The sequence below is a fragment of the Coptis chinensis genome, chromosome 8 (genome assembly GCF_015680905.1).
Source record: "Coptis chinensis isolate HL-2020 chromosome 8, ASM1568090v1, whole genome shotgun sequence".
Lineage (NCBI taxonomy): Eukaryota > Viridiplantae > Streptophyta > Magnoliopsida > Ranunculales > Ranunculaceae > Coptis > Coptis chinensis.
The window spans coordinates 62,464,451-62,482,673 of NC_141463.1; the positions used below are offsets into that span (position 1 = coordinate 62,464,451).

At 37.4% G+C, this 18,223-nt stretch overlaps 1 protein-coding gene across 1 annotated transcript; it reads right to left on the reverse strand.

The window, feature by feature from the left end:
• Positions 1 to 12,772: 12,772 nt before the first annotated feature.
• Positions 12,773 to 13,366, reverse strand: LOC147482317 (uncharacterized). Its single transcript, XM_086579280.1, has one exon. It carries the CDS (start codon positions 13,364 to 13,366, stop codon positions 12,773 to 12,775), a length of 594 nt encoding a protein of 197 aa, XP_086435406.1.
• Between the last annotated feature and the right edge of the window lie 4,857 nt (positions 13,367 to 18,223).

The window sequence follows — 18,223 nt, forward strand, 5'->3', positions numbered from 1 at the left end:
TATATTTTTAAAATTTTTGAATTTTTTTAAGCTAGAAAACAAGTGCATATTATACATATCTATATCCTAACAGATGCCTTAATTACACGTGTTTCTATGCCCCCACCCAAACAAGAAGCATGCTTTGTCCTCAAAGTATTTTAAATAAAAAGGGTAGGAAAATACCATTGAAATACATGAAATTCCGGAACATCTGCAAAACAAGGTTATAACATACTAATATAGAAAAACTGACGTAACTCTATAAGAGTTCCACCCGTTACGGGGTTAATGAGAAATAGATTCCTTGGGACATAAGCAGACAATAACTGAAATAATACTTACCTGTACTCCCGTTTAAACATTTTCCTCCTCATTTCCCTCTTCAAAGAGTTGAGGTTCCTTCGCATCCTGCCATGCCATGATAACTTGCCAAACCTGCCGCCGTGTGTCGTCAACTTGTGCTAACCTGTCTAGTGTTACTATGTCTGATGTAAGGAGCAACCAAATGAGGTTGCACCTGCCATCCCGGCCAAGTCATTACTCGAAATGAGCGAACCACCCAATTGGTGGGTCTCATGACTTCAACCCTTTTCCAATCCGTGAACTAGGTACATAATTCAGGTAGACAACTGAGCATGATGCGGCAAACCAAAACAAGAATAAGAAGATACTTATGTCGCATGCTTTGGGCTCTCTTAAGACTAGCCACTAATACTCGGGGAATGTCATATCAGTGACATCCCTCAGCTAAAGCAAGGAAAACGTCACCAGCGGTACTATTTGCAGAAGTAAATTACCACTCTCCTAGAATATTCATCAGGATGAATAACATGGTGGTGCCTACATTTAGGGACAGGCTACCAAGGGCTATGTTGTAATGCCCTTGGTCCATTATATGAAATACCCCTCCCCTATAATACTCATGGAAATATGTATAGTCATAGAGGTATGAATTATCGGTCATATATCCCCACGTGTGAATAGGATCAGGTATTGGTATTCCCAAAACTAATGCTACCACATACTTATTGAATTCTAGGGGTGTGTCATCAACCGTGACGGAGAATTCTTGTTCTCCATCCTGGTTACAATAGAACTTAACATTATTGTAGAAAAATTCAGTAAGCTTAGGTGAATACGAGTCGTCTTCACTTACCAGAAGATGCCTCCATCCGAACTGCATGATCCTCTCGCAGAACCAATGTCCATAAGACTCGCTCCCCAACAAGTGTTCAAAAGAGTGCTCCGGTATTACTATGGGAGAAGTCATCACAAAACTAATCTCTAGAACAGCTACAACTATCCTGGAACAACCCTCGGAAAACTGGAAATTTTTTGTGCCCACAGGGGTCAAGGCGCAGGTGCGCTCAAGGTATGCCTAGGATGGGCGTGGGTTGCGCTCCGGATGAAAACTGGAATTACAGTGTTTTGGGCGTAGGTGGCGCTCAGGTTTGGGCTGGAGAGGGCGCAGTCGCTACGAGGTAGAATTTCTCCGACAAAGCAAAAGCGCAGTGTGGCGCTCCATCAAGCGCAGTGCGGGGAGCTTTTAGGTTGAATTTAAGATAGATACTGCCTAATTCATCGAGATTTCATCCTATCACAATATCTATTCATAAAGATGCCCATATCGGCAATATTCTTAACCCTTACTACAAAACAACTTCTGAAAATAGATGATCATATAACGAATTATGCTAGGCTAAATAATACCACCCCCAAACAATTCGGGAATGTGGGGATTAACAATAAAACAACGCACAATTTGAAAAAAACCACATTATATTAAAATTGAAATTCAAACAACATTTAACTACCAAATTCAAATTTAACTACTGAATTTAACAACTTAACATCCAATCTACTAAAAAAAATAAAATAAAAACAACATCAAAACAACAAACAACAAGAAATCTAGCTACGAGATGAGGAAGGGATAAGAATAAGAAGTTGAGTGATCAAGAATAGAAAAACCAACCACCCCACCCCTAAACAAATTTTATAGAACGGAGTTTAAAAATTTGTTTTAAACGTGGGTCTTTTAAAGTCAGATTCCCCTACACCCCTAAACAAGCAAGAAACTGGGGTGGCACAAAATTGATGATGCGTGGTCAACTATTAACTAATAGTTGAAAGAGTTGGGGGTCTAGCCATAAAAACATGATACTAAATGCACCTCCAAACATAATGAAGTTGTATAATTGGAAGCAATCATGTAAAAGAATGAAAGAAAACTTATGCAACCCATCAAAGAACATATGCAAACCATCATGTTATAGCTGTGGTATAAATGAACGACCCAAAATGATGAATTAGCGATACTTTAGGTGAGAAAGTAATAAAGTATGGATCCTGATGTCTTTCATGAGGCTCAGATGAGGAAAAATAAGACAAAGTAGGTTTCTCACTACACTCGGTCAAAGCTTGGCTCTCAACTACAGGAATGGTGTACTCATGGGATTGTGTGCTAGGCAAACACTCTTCGCCGTGAGGGTTGAAAAAATTATAGAGTGTCTCTGAGGCAATAGGCTCAAGTGCAAATTCGAGGTTCCTCTGAAATGGTGGGTGAATTGATGGTTTAGTTGTGATAGATGGTTGGATTTTAGGAGGTGGTAACTCAGATGGATGGTGGGTGGTTGGTGGTTCATCAGTTGGTGGATCCTCACATGCTCTTAAGAAATCATTAAAGTCTTCATCTAGCTTAGTTGAATCCATAAAGTTATGGTTCGTGGCTTTATCTGTAAGAATTTCATCTATGTTTTCCATTGTTATTTTCTCAGCTGCCAAACTAAATTTAGATTCACATTGCTCTAAAGATGTTACTTCCTTTAATTCCTGCACATTACCTTGTTCATGCCTTAGATTAGAATTGTTGATTTCTATTTCCTCACTCGCCCCTCTAAAACAATATAAGTTTCCTCAATGGCATCATGGTCATCCAAAACAAGTCCTACAGAGTCGCCTTCAAGAATTTCCTCATCCGGGTTGTGTGTGGAGTTAATATAATGGTTAATGGGAGGGTCATGGGAAGGTAATGGTTCATCTTGTGCGTCGATCTCTAGCAAGGTTGAAAGTTCTGTGTTAGGTGGGGGGATCATGGAAATCATTTTGGTTAGATTCTGAAGCATAGTTTAGGATTCTGCATTTTGTTCTCTAAACGTTTTTCCATTGTTGGCTATTTGTTGGGAATTTTGGTCTGGGAAGGATGGTGAGCTAGATGGGTGGGTGATTTCTGGCATGGTGGAAAGGTCTAGCATAGGTGAGGTTAGCATCAACCTTGTCCGTTCTAGGTTCTGAAGTATTATTTTGTTTTGGGCCATTATTTTATCAAATGTTGTTAGCGGAGGGGAAGCTTGGTGGTGTGGTTCTGGTTGGTACAGTGTTTGATAGTCATAGTTATTGGAGTTTGAGTAACTCTGGTTGATTTTATACTGTGCTGGGTTAGGTTGACTCCATGTATAGTTTGGATGACTAGAAAACTCTTGATTGTATTGGTTACTATGTAAATTTGAAAATTGAGGCTCATAATTATTAGTATATTCTATAGCAGGTCCAAACTCTTGGTATGATGGGCAATGAGAAGGCCAATGGTAAAGACTACCGCAGCATGAACATGGTGAAGGGTTTACATAATAATCACATGATTGTTCGTCTACATATTGATATGCCATATTGGTTTTAAAAATATATTCTAGGACAATTAATATGCATACTAAAACTCTAACTATAAATTTCTAGATAGGCATGTGCGTTGGCGTTCTTAAAAAGAAGCCCGATTATACTAGAATTAAACTCCTCTAACAGAAGGAACGAGGAGTGGAAGAAGGAGTACCTGAATGCCTCCTTGCTTCGCTTATGAATAGCGTCTTGTATACGCGTGTTCAGTGTGTATAACAAGTTAGAACACTGAAAACCTTGAAAGAAATGGAAGTTTGAATCAAACCTGTGGAAATCGGGCGGTTTTTGAGGGCGCTCGCTTTCGAATATGCCTAAGGCGCAGGCGCAGTCGCTCGAGCAAAAGGTAGGATTCCAGGCGTGTGGGCGCAGGTCGAGCTCCAAGTTGGCCTTGGTAGGGCGCAGGTCGCGCATAGGCAAAAGTTGGAATTCCAGGCGTGTGGGCGCAAGTCGCGCTCCAAGTTGGCCTTGGTAGGGTGCGCAGTCGCTTTAGGCAAAAAGTTGGAATTCCAGCGTGTGGAGCAGTGCCGCCCAAGTTGGCCTTGGGTAGGGCGTAGGTGGTGCTCAGCCAAAGGGGTGGATTCCAGTGCGCAGGGCTGTGGTGCGCTCCACTTTGGCTTGCCCAGTATGAGTGCGCCCGAAAGTAATTTTTCGTGGAAACTTGCAAAGCTGAAACAGACAACCACAGTGAGAATCCAAACAAGGGTGGGTGGGTTATGGGACTTTGAAAAAATATCAAGTCTACAGAAAAACAATGTTAAAGGCAACTAAGATGGCAGCGACGCCATTTGATAAACATAAAAAAAGGTAGTTTTACTAATGAATAAAGCGATGAAACTCTAAACGCAAGTAAAACTATAAACTCAACTGTTACTTATCAAAGATATTTGTTTTCAACTCTCGAATCTATTGACGTAGAGTTGGAATAGAAGATTCGTTCCACTCCTAGTCCTTTAGCATTCAAGTTTTCTACAATTGATGGTCTATCCAAAGTCAATGAGAGATTTACGAGGGAATTTATACTTCGATGTGAATTCAAATAACAAGATACGAATAAACGAAATGACAGGATGCTAAGGGTTTGAATCTAGATAAAGAATTAAAGGGAATTGAATCCACCTTAACTCGACTTAATCAACTAACAAAGACTCGTCGTGATCCAAATTGCAATGCTTCGCATATCAAAATGGTAGTTCTAATCCCTAATTATACATGACATCTCTACCAATTAATAACTAGCATGTGAGGTCGTCCACCCATTCTCATGGCGAATCAACGACCTTCTAGAGTGGAATAAACTCTCACGACGATTTATAAGTTAACAAAGATCAAGTTTCATCAAGGCTTCTTCAACCCCTCTAATGGAGGTTTAGCTTTGATTCATCAAGCTATCATTTCCCATTGAATTAACACTAGACATAATATAAATATTTGAACTTTACTAATTTTGATTAAACAATACTTCAAATCTAATTAATAACTAAGAATTGAATAACAACAAGAATTGAAATTAGATCTACAAATTTAAATGACAAAATCCAAATGAACAAGAATAAACTATTTTATTTATCTAATCAATGAAGAACAATGATTCAAAGAATTCATCTAAAACAAGGAATGAAACTAATTAATTTAACTAATTGATTTCAAAAACTAAATCTACAAGCTATTTTAATTGCTACTTTTTATTCTAAGCTATCTAACTATATCTTTCTTAAGAGCTAAGTTTTGTTTTCTGTAAAGAAGGAGACCAGATCCACAATTTCGTGCATGGGCTGAGGTCTCATGTTTTGGGCCAGAAAATCGAGCCCAAAGCCCAATTTCTTTAGTCCACAAAGCCCGTTTCAGCTGGTTTTGACTTTAGTAGACGTTTTGTCCACTTCTGCTCCTCTGATTGGGTCAAGGCTTGGACCATTGGAAAGCTATTTCCGAGCCGGTCGTTTTGACATAATGTAGCCCCAAATCCGAGGCTTGAGTCCAACAATACGGTCTTCAGAAGTTCTGCTGACTTGTGCACTCTTTCTGCCCATGTTGACTTTTCAACTTTTGACCGGGCTTCATAAAGGCTTGTCTCCTTGAATCTTGGCCTTTATCACAGAACTTCTTAGCAACTAACCCTTTGCTCCTTTATTTCGCCAAAGTGGCACATTTCTGCACATAATTGAGTTCCATGCATGAAATACATAAAAGCACGTAATTAGCATTAACTCTTATTTATTACTCGCATAATTGGTCTAAAAGTAGTATTATTAAGGGGTTAAAACTACAGTTTTGGGCTCTTATCAGTAGTCTCATACAAATACAAATTTTAATTCAAGGCTCATAAGGAACGAATTCAAGCACATATTCCTGAGCTGTTGCTAACTTGAGCAGGTAAGCTAGGATAACGTGTGAATATTCCAGCAGCCAGGTCACCTGAGAGAATTGAGAAAGGTTGTTCATGCTAACACGTTCCTTAATTAGGCAACCTCAATCTTTCGAGTTTCCTAGACACTGATGGAATAGGATAATGATTTATGATGGTGTATTATGCGGGGTATTAAGATGATTAAGATGAAATTTTAATTATTTTAATTATTTTTTATTTTTTATTATTATTTTTATTTTTTTTAGTTTACGTAATTAATGTATTATGGAGACGTGATTACGAAACATGCAATTAAAAACGATTGATGCCAAAATAGAAACTAAACATACAATTAACACATACTAGTTTTATACAGGAAGTCTACACATACAATTCTATATTACTTATACGTAAATATAAATATGTCCTACGCATACAATAATCTATAGCTATCGATAAGTGCAACTATATATGAGCTAAGGGAATGTCGAGAACGAACTCATGCAAATGAATACCGCGTACGTGAATTGATGTAACATACACATACAAAAATATTCTAAGCAGGTGGTTTGAAATTACCCATACATCCAAATATATTCGAATCATATTAATCGTGTTAACGTGAAGATGTAATGACGAACTACGTTTACATGCAAAGAGTTCTCATGCCAACACACAAACATGCGAGGTAAAACAGGTTATAGCTAGCAAACAACCAAATAATATCCTCGACAAAGTTTGAGGAGTTTAAGAATTTGAAACCTGGCGTCTCGCGATTTCTCGTACAATAATCGAAGTAACTCCCGAGAACAGGACTAGAGAGTCCAAAATACTACTGAGAAGGAAAGTGGCCTGTACCTGAAAACCGGAGTGTTGATACTCCAGGTTAGTCTCGTGGGCTACTAATTTAGTCTCGTCCGAGACTCTTTTGTCAGTTCACTACTTCAAGTTCCTACGGAATACTTAGACTGTGCTAATAAAAATAAACAATATCTGGTTCACCGATATCTATTAGTAGAAAAAGTTGGGGCAAACAAGTACGTAACAAGTTAATATTGCAAAAAGAAATGGAAATAAAAAAGATGAGGGAGTAGGGGAGGGGGTTTATGTTTGATGTATTCCAGTTATTACGTTAAATGTCTAGAGTCCTTCGGCGTGCAGCGACACCATTTGATAAAACGTTAATTGTACGTTTATTGGTTTTCATTACTTAAGTCCGAGGTCCACAGTCCAAAGACCAAAGTCCAAAGTCCAAAGTCCGTATAGTCGTCCGTTTAGTCAAGTTATCTTACTCACGTGGGTTTGGTAGGATAGGTTGAGTAAGGGATTGTCCAAACCTTAGGGCTCGGCAAGGTTCACAACTGGAATTACAACTTTTAGTGAGTAAGATGTTAGGTTTTTTAGTTGGTTTAATTAAATTAACGGTAATGTAAGTAATGTAAATTACTAACAGTGATTTCGATGTAAAGAAACAAAGATAGAGAAACAGGGAGATGGTTAATCATACTCATGCAAGAATTATTTTTTAACAGTTTATATTACCACATCACTACAGCTTTAATTCATCTCGAGTTCATAGACAAATCCGAGACGACGTCGAGTATTGATCCCTAGCGAAATGCGCACATCTCTGAGTCTCATCGCACTAGCATAAGGAGTTGAACTAATATTTCATCTCTGGAATATCATTTCAGCTCCTGGTTCAATTCTACATCAGCTAGACAAATTGGAGAGTTGTCTGACACCAGAGAGTCGCGCGCGAGACATTTTGGGTCTCTCGAGATCGCTCTCGAGCGTCGAGACTCTCAAATTTGTACAATCTCAGTCATTTTGGGACCGGATGTCTAATCTATACTTAATTCCTAAGTAGTGATTCTAGAACATTAAAGTGTCAATCCGGATTCTCACACGAGCAGGATAACCCTCCCCCTGAGGGGGGGGGATTAGCTCATGGTCATTGAAGGAATAATTAAACTTGTTATATACATTAAATAAATAAATACAGGATAGGAATTAAACTTGAAAAGAAATTACTTTTATTAAGAAGAAATGACTTACAGTATTTAAGCTGCTGAAATGAAAAGGACGGAATGTAAGTGCTGAAAATGAAAACTACAGACGATTAACTAGCTAATATATAGGCTAAAGCATAAAAATGTTGAAGGCTGAATAATGAAGACCCCCTCATATATATAGGCTGGAGACCCTTGTGAAGGATTAATTGGGTTTTGTCTTTTATTGAATTGAGACGTTCAAAACTTTGAAAATCAAAGTTTGATTTTATCTTTACCTTGTTTAATTTGCCTTGTCTTTTCATTATTAAGGTTTTGTCTTTAGCCAAATTAAATTCAAACCACCTGCTTTGAATTGGTACGTGTCTTCCATATTGCGAGGTGGCACAAAATTGTGACCATCACTTGCCACCTGCCTATGCTGACTCGTCATGCCTTTTAGGCTCGCAGAGTGGGTCCACGTGGTGTGTCCAGTGGCGGCGCCGATTTTGGCATTTTTACAACTTTCTGTCCTTGCGTAGAGTTTGTCGCCCTGGTCGCTCTGGCAGTTCACTAGCCAATGTCGGCATCTAGATTTATCAGACGTGAGCTTCGAAAGTTCGCTGCTTTTTTATATGTGGACCCGTTCTGCACTAGTTTTGTTCTTTTGGAAACTTCGACTCTAGTCAGGCTTTGTTGGGCTTCACTGGGTTGAATGTGAAACTTCAAATATTCCAGTATTATCGTACTTCGATGCATGTTTTATCATTATATTTATGTTAACTGCGGAAACCTACAAAAGTACGAAAATATAATTATTACATGATTATTAAACACATAATCGATCAAAATGCTATGTTTCTCGGGGTTTAATATTACAGTTTTGGTGCTTATTAATGTCCTCTTGTAGCCTATTACATTGGATGTTCTGTACCACTTCATTCCAATTTCTTTCTGATAGGAGCTCATCCACTGTGGCATTGTTAGGAAGTTGGAGTTCAGCTACTACCTATGCATTGAACAAGAGAGGACTACTTTTACACCAAATATCATGCCATATTAGCGTGTCTCTGCCATTAGAGATAGAGTACAGAATTAGATCTCGCGCTTCTTTTCTGCTCTGTAAAATGTTTCTCCATGACCATGAATAGTCTTGTGGGATTGTCATGGTCCACAAGAATTTATTAACCAGCTAATTTTTCCATACCCAATCAACCCAAATGCTACTATCCTTGGCAGCTACTTTGAATAACAGCCCACAATAAGCTCCGTTATTCCATACATCCATATTCATGATTCCCAATCCTCATTCTTCTTTTGTCTTGCATATGGTTCTTAGACTCACTTGATGCACACATCTCTTGATATCAGTTCCACTCCATAGAAAAGTTGCACATATATTTTCCACATTCTCTAGAACAGTTTTTGGTAGAATGAATGTTCTAGCCTAATATATATGTAATGAGCTAAGCACTAATAAGATCAGTTGTAGTCTACCTGCATGAGAGAGTAACTTGGCTTTCCAGTCCTTGATTCTGCTTGTAACCTTATCTATCAGAGGTTGACATTCTTTAACATCAAGTCGAGCAGAGAAGAGAGGAAGTCCTAGGTATCTTACTAGAGGAGTTACAAGTTCGATACCTAGAATCTAAGCCAAATCCAAAGAGTCTTGTTGTCCCATGGCACCAGTCATAATAGTTTTCTTGTTTGAATTTATTTGTAGACTAATCGCTGTGCTGAATTCCACCAAACAATCTTTGAGAGTGTGTATAGAATTCACTTCACCTTTGCAGAAAATTAGGACATCATCAGCAAATGTCAGGTGTGTTTGCTGATTTCTCTTACATTTAGAGTGGTAATGGATAAGCTTGTTTTCAATACTCTCTCTAATTAGATAACCTAGAACTTCTATGATGAGCACAAACAAATATGGAGACATGGGGTCCCCCTGTCTTAACCCTCTACCTCCGGGAAAAAAACCTTTAGGAGAGCCATTTATGAGGACAGAATAAGGTTAAGAAGGTGATCTAATGCACATCTGAATCCACATTTTCATTTTCGGAGGAAACTAGAATCTATCCAGCATGTAGAGGATGGACTGCCAACTCACCATATCATATGCCTTTCTGATGTCTAGTTTCACTGAGCATCTGGGGGTGTCGTGTCTTCTCTTATTACCTCGCAGAACTTCATGGGACATGAGGATATTATCCTGTATAGATCTTTCTGGAATGAAAGCTGACTGATTTCCATGTACTATCTCAGGCATCACCATCTTCAACCTAATGGTAATGACTTTGGCCACGCCATTGTAGATCGTGTTGCACAAAGCAATAGGTCTAAAAACTTTGACTTTGGAGGGTGAAATCACTTTTGGGATTAGGTAAAGAAATGTTGCATTAGTACCCCGAGGCGTTTTAATAGTTCTAAACACATTCTTGATGGCATTCACAACATCCACCCCTATAGTGTCCCAACAATATTTGAAGAAGAAAGGGTTATATCCATCAGGTCCTGGCACCTTGTTGTTTTCCATCTAAAAAAAAGCTTCCCTGATTTCTATGTCAGTCACCTCAGCTTCCAATACAACACTCATACCTATATCAAAAGTATTTCTGACATTTAACTCCATGAAGAATTCTCTTTCACTAACTAGTGGAGCTGTATCACCCAGCATCTGTGTGAAGTATTTCACAATACTCTGTGTTACTTCTGCTTGTCCATGAGCTGTATTACCACTGTCATTCTCTATCACCCATATTCCTTTCCTGGCTGCCTTTTCCTTTAAAGAGTTGAAGAAAAATTTCAAACATCTATCCCCTTCTGTCATCCATTGGGCCTCAAACTTTTGGGCCACATCTATTGCTTCAGCTCTTGCTAGATCAATATATTTCTTCATGGCTTGCTTTTCACATTGTCCCAACCCCACATCAGAAGGGTTATTTTGGAGGAGTATCTATGCATCTTGTAATTGCTGCCTTGCTAAAATAACTCTTTCATGTAAGTTGGAAAAGTTTTTCCTAGCCCAAGGTCTGATCCTCTCCTTTAGCATCTTAAGTTTTGGAATAAGAACATACATAGGATTTGCAAATATCCTTGTATTCCAAACTTCTTCTAGTATGATTTTGAATTCTGGTTGATAAACCTAAAAATTACAAAATCTAAATGGAATTGGAGCCCGACTAAAATCATTCCATGTGAGGAGCATGGGGGAGTGATCAGAGACTCCCTGAGGTAAAAATTCGGCCCCTGAGTTTGGATAAGTTGTTAACCACAAACTATTCACTAGGCATCTATCTATTCTCGACATAATACTTGTAGTACCAATAGATTTATTCCACCAAGTATAGAAAATCCACTAGAGTTGATATCCGTTAGCCCAACATTCTGGAGACAGAGTATAAAGTCATGGGCTTCTCTTTGATGCATAGGATCACCACCTATTCTTTCATTAGTAGTCCTGTTGTTATTAAAATCTCCCGTTACACACCACGATTTATGGATTGAGCCATGCAGTCTTATCAAATCTTTCCACAATACTAGCCTTTCTTGAAAAGAATTGCTCGCATACACCATTATAAGAACAAATTCTTCTGCCTTAGGAAGGTATTCAACTCTACAATGAATGAATTGCTCAGACATCTCAAGTTTCTGTATCTTCACAACAAAATGATCCCAACATATCCAAATTCTTCCTGATACAGATTTCTCATAGTTATTCTCATGCTCCCAATTAGGACAACAAACACTACGAATGCTATCATACTTCTCCTTCTTCACTTTTGTTTCAAGTATCCCAAACAAGCATAATTTCTTGTCAATTCTCACCTTATTTATTTCCTTTCCTTTTAAAATGTCATTTGCTCCTCTCACATTCCAAATGCATATCAGACCTATCATTAATGATGATGTTTTTTATTCTTTGCTCCCTTGGGTCTCCCTTTGTTTTTACTACCTTGCTTTTTTTTCCCACTAGCTTCTTGGGTCTGTTTGCCTTGACTTGGAGTCACTCCTCCGCCTCGAGATGTTAGAGTTTGAGGCTCTTTAGTCAAAGGTAGAAGATTTTTGTCTTTGAAATAGGCAGTTTCTTCTTCTTACAACTCTTCTTCAGACAGCTCCCCAAGTCTTGTGCTTTCATTGATGTTGTTGTACTCCTCCTGTTCCACTTCGTAGTTTATCAGTGGATTGAATCCTATAGCTTGTTCAAGGCCTTGTGTAGTCTCCACGTAAGGCACTAAAGCATTGGCATTCTCTCCCGATTCCACCACTGAATTACCCACCCTGTGCACATTGTTAACCACACTTATCTGCTCCTGTTCCATTCCCAAGCCACTATCACACTCTGATATCTCAGTATTTTGGTCATATGCCATGTCTGACCTTGTCTGAACCCCCTGCTCCATCTCATAATTCCCATCCTTGTTCTCACTATTCAGATCTCTGCTGTGCTCAGTCCCTCTAACAGCTTGAACTTCTACTGCTACCACTAACTTCGATCGATCGCTAACTCGATTAAACAAGCATTTCGCACTATTTTCCTCATCCGGTTCAAATTATCTCTTACTCTTTCTGGGTTCTCTGTCTCACTACTCAGACCATTGCTATTCTCAGTCCCTCTTTCAGTTTCATCTGCTCCTACTGTCACTAGCTCTGTACTGCCCACTACCTCTATTTCTGTTATCGTTTCGGCACCATTTTCTTTAACTATTACTCTCTCTAGGTTCCTTGTACCCATTTCCTCTATCAACTCCTCACTTTCTGCTGCTAGCTCTCCAATGGCCTATCTTGCTATAGCATCAGGAAGACTTGTAATTTCTTCCCCTATTTCATTTCTAAACATACTACTCTCAGGTATGGTGACAGGATTATCTGACATCACCTCCTTTTGTCTCTTAGTTCCTACTGTGTTATCTCTCCGCAAACACCCGTCTATCTTATGCCCAAACTTCCTACAAATATCACATAACTTTGGAATCCAACCATATTCCACAACAATCTTTCTAATATCCTCACCACCCATATCTATTTCGAAGGAATCAGGTAATTCTGCATTGATCTCTACTAATACATTAACTCTAGCAAACACCAATCTTTTCCTTGTGGCCGTTGCTTCATCCATCTTCTGAGGTTCCCCTATTCTGCTTGCTAAAAACCCCAGTCCTTCTCTAGTCCATAAATCCTTTGGCACATTGTATAGATTCACCCATATCAGAATAGCCTTAACTGTATTTTTCCTCTTCTCAACATCTTGATTCCATTGGGTAACTATGAAACACTTACCTGCCATATAGATTTGTGCCAATATTCCCAGAACCTTTCTCTTATCCTCTTCATTAGTAAATTTGAAGTAGAAGAGATTTGAATCTGCAACCATCTCATAATCCCCCTTTGTATTCCATTTTTTCCTGAGGAATTCTCTGACCACTGGATAAGGAAGTTTTTGTTCCAAAAAAAAATCCCACAACATAATCTTTCCAGATACTACGACCTTTACATATTAAATCCTCTGGTACTTCCGTTACCCCTTCAACTATATTTAGACTAAACTGTTTGAGCCCAGTTTCTAATGGAGTTCCTTTATCTCCCTGGAACAGTTCGTTCCAATTATATGGTTGCGGTCCTGGATTAGCTTCATTTACTCCTTGAGTACGGTCTCTATCCACCATTGTATTGAGGGTTTGAGCTTGAACAGTTGTATTTGTGGTTTGAAGAGGTGGGAAATTCTGAAGGTTCAGAACATGAGAATTCATGTTGCGTACAAAGGTTTATTTCCACTAATGAACTCGCATTGTTAGCAATGAAGGATTTTACCAAAAGTGGAAATAAACATGCATTTGGAAATGATAAGAAATACTTGATGAAGGGTTTTTTTTCCTATTCTTGGTAAGAAGAGAGAACACAGGATCAAAACACAACTTAAGTTATGTTGCAACCGGTCGCCACAAGAATGGTCCCCAGGACTAAGTAAGCAACCCCTGATGATCCACAAGAATGGAGATGTGGTTTGTATAGTTAGTGAATGGTTGTATTTGTACTTTTAGTTTGTAGAGCCTAAAAGTCATAACTTTAATCTAGACCAATGCTTTTAACTAAGGGTAGGACCAAATTAAAGAACATTTACGATGCTGTGTAGACCCCACTAATGATCTTGCACTATTACTGTCCCTCTGCTGAAACCTTAGAAGTCCCCAGGTCTTAGGACCTTTTTCCACCGTTATCTGGGAAAGGTGGTTCAAGGGTTGAGGGGTTATTTAGGATAATGTTCCAATATTTTTAAAAAATAGATCACATTGTTGTTATGATTAGCAAGTTTAGTTTAATATTTTATCAAACTTTGTTATCCTTAGCTTCATTGTGTTGCTCCCTTTCACAGATGTATGCTTCTCAGTATTTCCCTCAAATCTTGGAGCTTCTAAGGAGACTCCCACATGTAATTCTACTAATGCTAAAGACCAATGACTGCTTATGAGTTGTCACTAACTATCTAGCAATACTGTAAATTTCTTCTTTGCTTAAGCAGTTTCATAGAAGTTTGTTTGTTATTTATTCTTTAGTTTGAGTTTATGTGGGTTGTCTCTTTGAATCTTCTTTGGTTATATGTACGATCAGAGGTCCTGCAGAGGCTTCTGTTGATGCGTATGCCAGTATATTGATACTAAGTTTAATCTTCGTAGTAAATTGCATGATTGCTCTTGACTGAATGGCTTGCTCACTTTTTTACGATATATGATTTCTTTATCTTTTTTTTGTGTATCTGCCTCCACTTGCTTGTGTGGTTACACTTCTGTTTCTGTGTGTACATGCTAGTAGAATTGCTCAACCTATTTCTCACATCTGTAAAATGTTTAAATTCTGAATAAACTTGGTTTTATATTATCACAGAGCCACAGACACACAGTCTGTGTGCGTGCTAGCTTGCGTGATTATGAGTTATATCATCACATCTAGGCACAATCAGTTTTATAGAAGTTACATGCATTCTTTCATCACAATCAGCCACAAAGAAGTTTACGCTCAAGTCATTTGAATTCAACAAATATTTACTGTTTGAAGTTTTAATACTTTCAGCATTCGTCATCTTTATACAATCCCTTTTCCTCATCTATGAGTGTGTCCACCATTACTGTAAATCAGTAACCATCGTGTTGATTGTTCATGTCTTTGCTCTATTGTCGTTCCTCACCACTCGAATGACTCAGTTTCCCCCTCTAGGGGTGATTGTTATACGCTTCAAGTTTGCCCTTTGCTACTGCCTCCGAAGCAGCTGAGCCTATTCAAGGTACAATATTTTAATTTTTTTACTCTTTTGGTTTGCATTGTTCTTTCGATTTGTGTAGTTTACTGATAATTGTGTCTATAGATTATATTATTTTATTGGACACTAAACAATATTGGAATACCCTATTGATGTCTGATGATATATAGTCAACGCCCCCAATCAGCAACTACAATGCACGAGAATTTGTTTATTGATAATAAGTACTGTTGGAGGTTGAATTTTACAACTTTACGCTTAGAAGGGTCTTGGGAAGGTATTAGTAATGGTCACACTAATAATGGTTTTGAGGATGATGAGCAGATTAAGTGTCTAAATTAAGTTTTGCACACCACACACATGACACCAAATGTAATTGGTATCTTAGAACTCAATGGAGTATGCCGACTTGCTATAGTTGTCCGCCTTTGTATTAGCTACTCAAGCCCTCTGCACTAATTAGTTCATTTATTTGTGGACTTTCAGTGCTTTGTTAGGAGGTTGAAGTCATTGGCAAGTCATATTCCATGTTCTCTCTTTTGTCAAGAGAGAAAAAAGATGCAAATGTCGTACAAGGTATGCTTTGGTGAATTTAAATATCTTTTATTTAATTTTTCTTTGTAGCTAGATTGAATTTTATAAGTATATGTGTTGACTGATTCATATGAGTTTGCATATGGAACTGATGCTATTGTTGTATCATTAATTGTTGATGTATAATTAGGATTTCCAAAAGCTGTCAAAAAGAAAAATATAAGTGATTATTGTACCTAACTGCTGGACTTGTATACAAGCGTGTTCCTAGATGTCGCAAGCTATTAATGTTTACTGTCTTTTTTGTTATTGTTAATATCCGAGGTCACACATAGTTGTCAATAGATCCTATGCTATTTTTCAATTAATGCTTTCAGTGAACTTATTCTGTTTACACATTGGGTTATTGTGCATTTCTCTTTCTATGAAAATCATGATTGGAGATTATTATTAATTCCATTAAAATGTATGATCTGAGGCTATCCACATCAGCAGGGGGATTACGAAAAAAGAGGAGAGAAAAATGGAATTTTACGTAAACCTGAAAAAGTTAAACACTTAAACCCAAAAGAAAAAAACAATTCGTTGCATAAAAAAAAAATTCTTCCCCGTCAAAAACCTTCATCACTTCTATAAATAAAATAAAAAAAAAAAAAAAAACAAACCCCCTGCTGACGTGGAATATTAGGGGGTTTGAATGATTGGTTCTTCCTAAAAATGTCAAAACAAACCCGTGCAAAAACCTAAAAACCCCATCATCAAACCCCAAATATTCATCATAACTTGAAGAAGAGATCCTATGTTTCATATGTTGTTGGGGGTTGTTGAGGCTATTGGATAAATGTCGGTTCTATTTGCTCGAGTTACAGGGACACTTCTCACCATTAGTCATCCGGTATGTTCTATAACTATAGAATGTAGTTTATTATCTTAAATTGTTGATGCATCTATCCTAAGTACTAATATAAGGTATACTACATCTTTTACAAGTAGTATCTTAAAATCGAATCAAGGTTTCTTCATTCCCTTTGAACTGTTATTACGAACTACAAGTAAAGAGAGAGTCCCCAGGGAATTGTGAATAAAAAAAAAATAAGGTCATATTTTACTAATTTGTAATGTTTAAAGAAAGGAAATTAAGCTGTGTCAAGTATGCGCCCATGTCATTTAACTTTTTAGTCTCTTCCTAATCTTAAAATTTCTTCAAGGCACAATAATGGAAATTTGGAATAACGGCAGGATTGTAAGTCTTTTAGTAAATGTTCTTAGTAGGTTTTTTAGTACGACATTCTTACACTATTTGTACCTTGGATTTAGGCAGAGTTTGATAATTCTATGACAGTATTTCACATAATTGATTACATATATATAAGTCGAGCTTTTAGAGTTTCTTGATTCTTATATATAACTATTATGATGCATTAGCATGCAAGATTATCCATGATTCGTGATTGTTACGTTGTTAGCCATTTGATTGTTTGATAAGAGCAATCTGTGGTATATTGTTTTTCAGAAACCGTGATTCTTCGTACATTCCTTATGTTGTGCGTAGTGCTTAAACTAAGAGTAAGTACTCCATGTCTAATGACACTTCTTTGTTGAATAGCTCAAATTGATCAGTGGGATTAAGGTGCTTTGAGGGTCTAGAGCATAATGCATTTCCTTGATGCATTAGATCTATCACAAATGTGTCAAAGTTCAATTATCAAATTGTCGGAAAGATGGTACGAAGTTCTAGGAAAAGTGAGTACAATTTTTCTTTTTGTTTGTCATTTTTTTAAGAGGAAAATGCTGGTCTAAGAGATATTTTAAGAGATAACATGACTCATTTTAGTATTGAAAAATTAGGAATATTTGTTTATTGTGCATTATGAGTTCGATGAACTGTTCTTGCTTCTGGTCCTGTATGTAACAATATATGTGCTTAATTTTGCTAATTTGTGTCATGTTTTGATATTTCATTGTTGTTCTCTATTCTGAACACTTTTATTTTAACAAGTGCAAAGCCGGGTTAAGCCATTATCATGTCAGATTGTCAGCTAACAACTACAATACCAACTACAATGAGTTGCTTCTTTAATACAAGCTCCATTTACTTAACCAACCTTTTATTTCAAATTCCTAAGATATCGGTTGCGAATAGGGTGATAATAAGACAAATAGATAATAATCCTCTGTGAAAAACATATTGGGTTAACCTAATAAAGTCGATATAATAATTAAACAAATTATTTAATTGTGTTTTTTTTCATAATTTTCAGGTACCTATTAGAGGTTTACTGTAACTTTGTAAATCCCATTTGTATCTCTCTCTTGATGATGACCTCGATGGGTTGCATCTTTACTAACATAGGTAAGTTTGTATATATATCCTTTCAAACAATAATTTCCAATTTTATACTATCAAAATTTAAATGCCAGTAACTCACATAATAGAGGTTA

Excerpts from the sequence above, each read along its gene's own strand:
- LOC147482317 (XM_086579280.1), bottom strand. The coding sequence starts at position 13,366 with ATGGTTGCAGATTCAAATCTCTTCTACTTCAAATTTACTAATGAAGAG.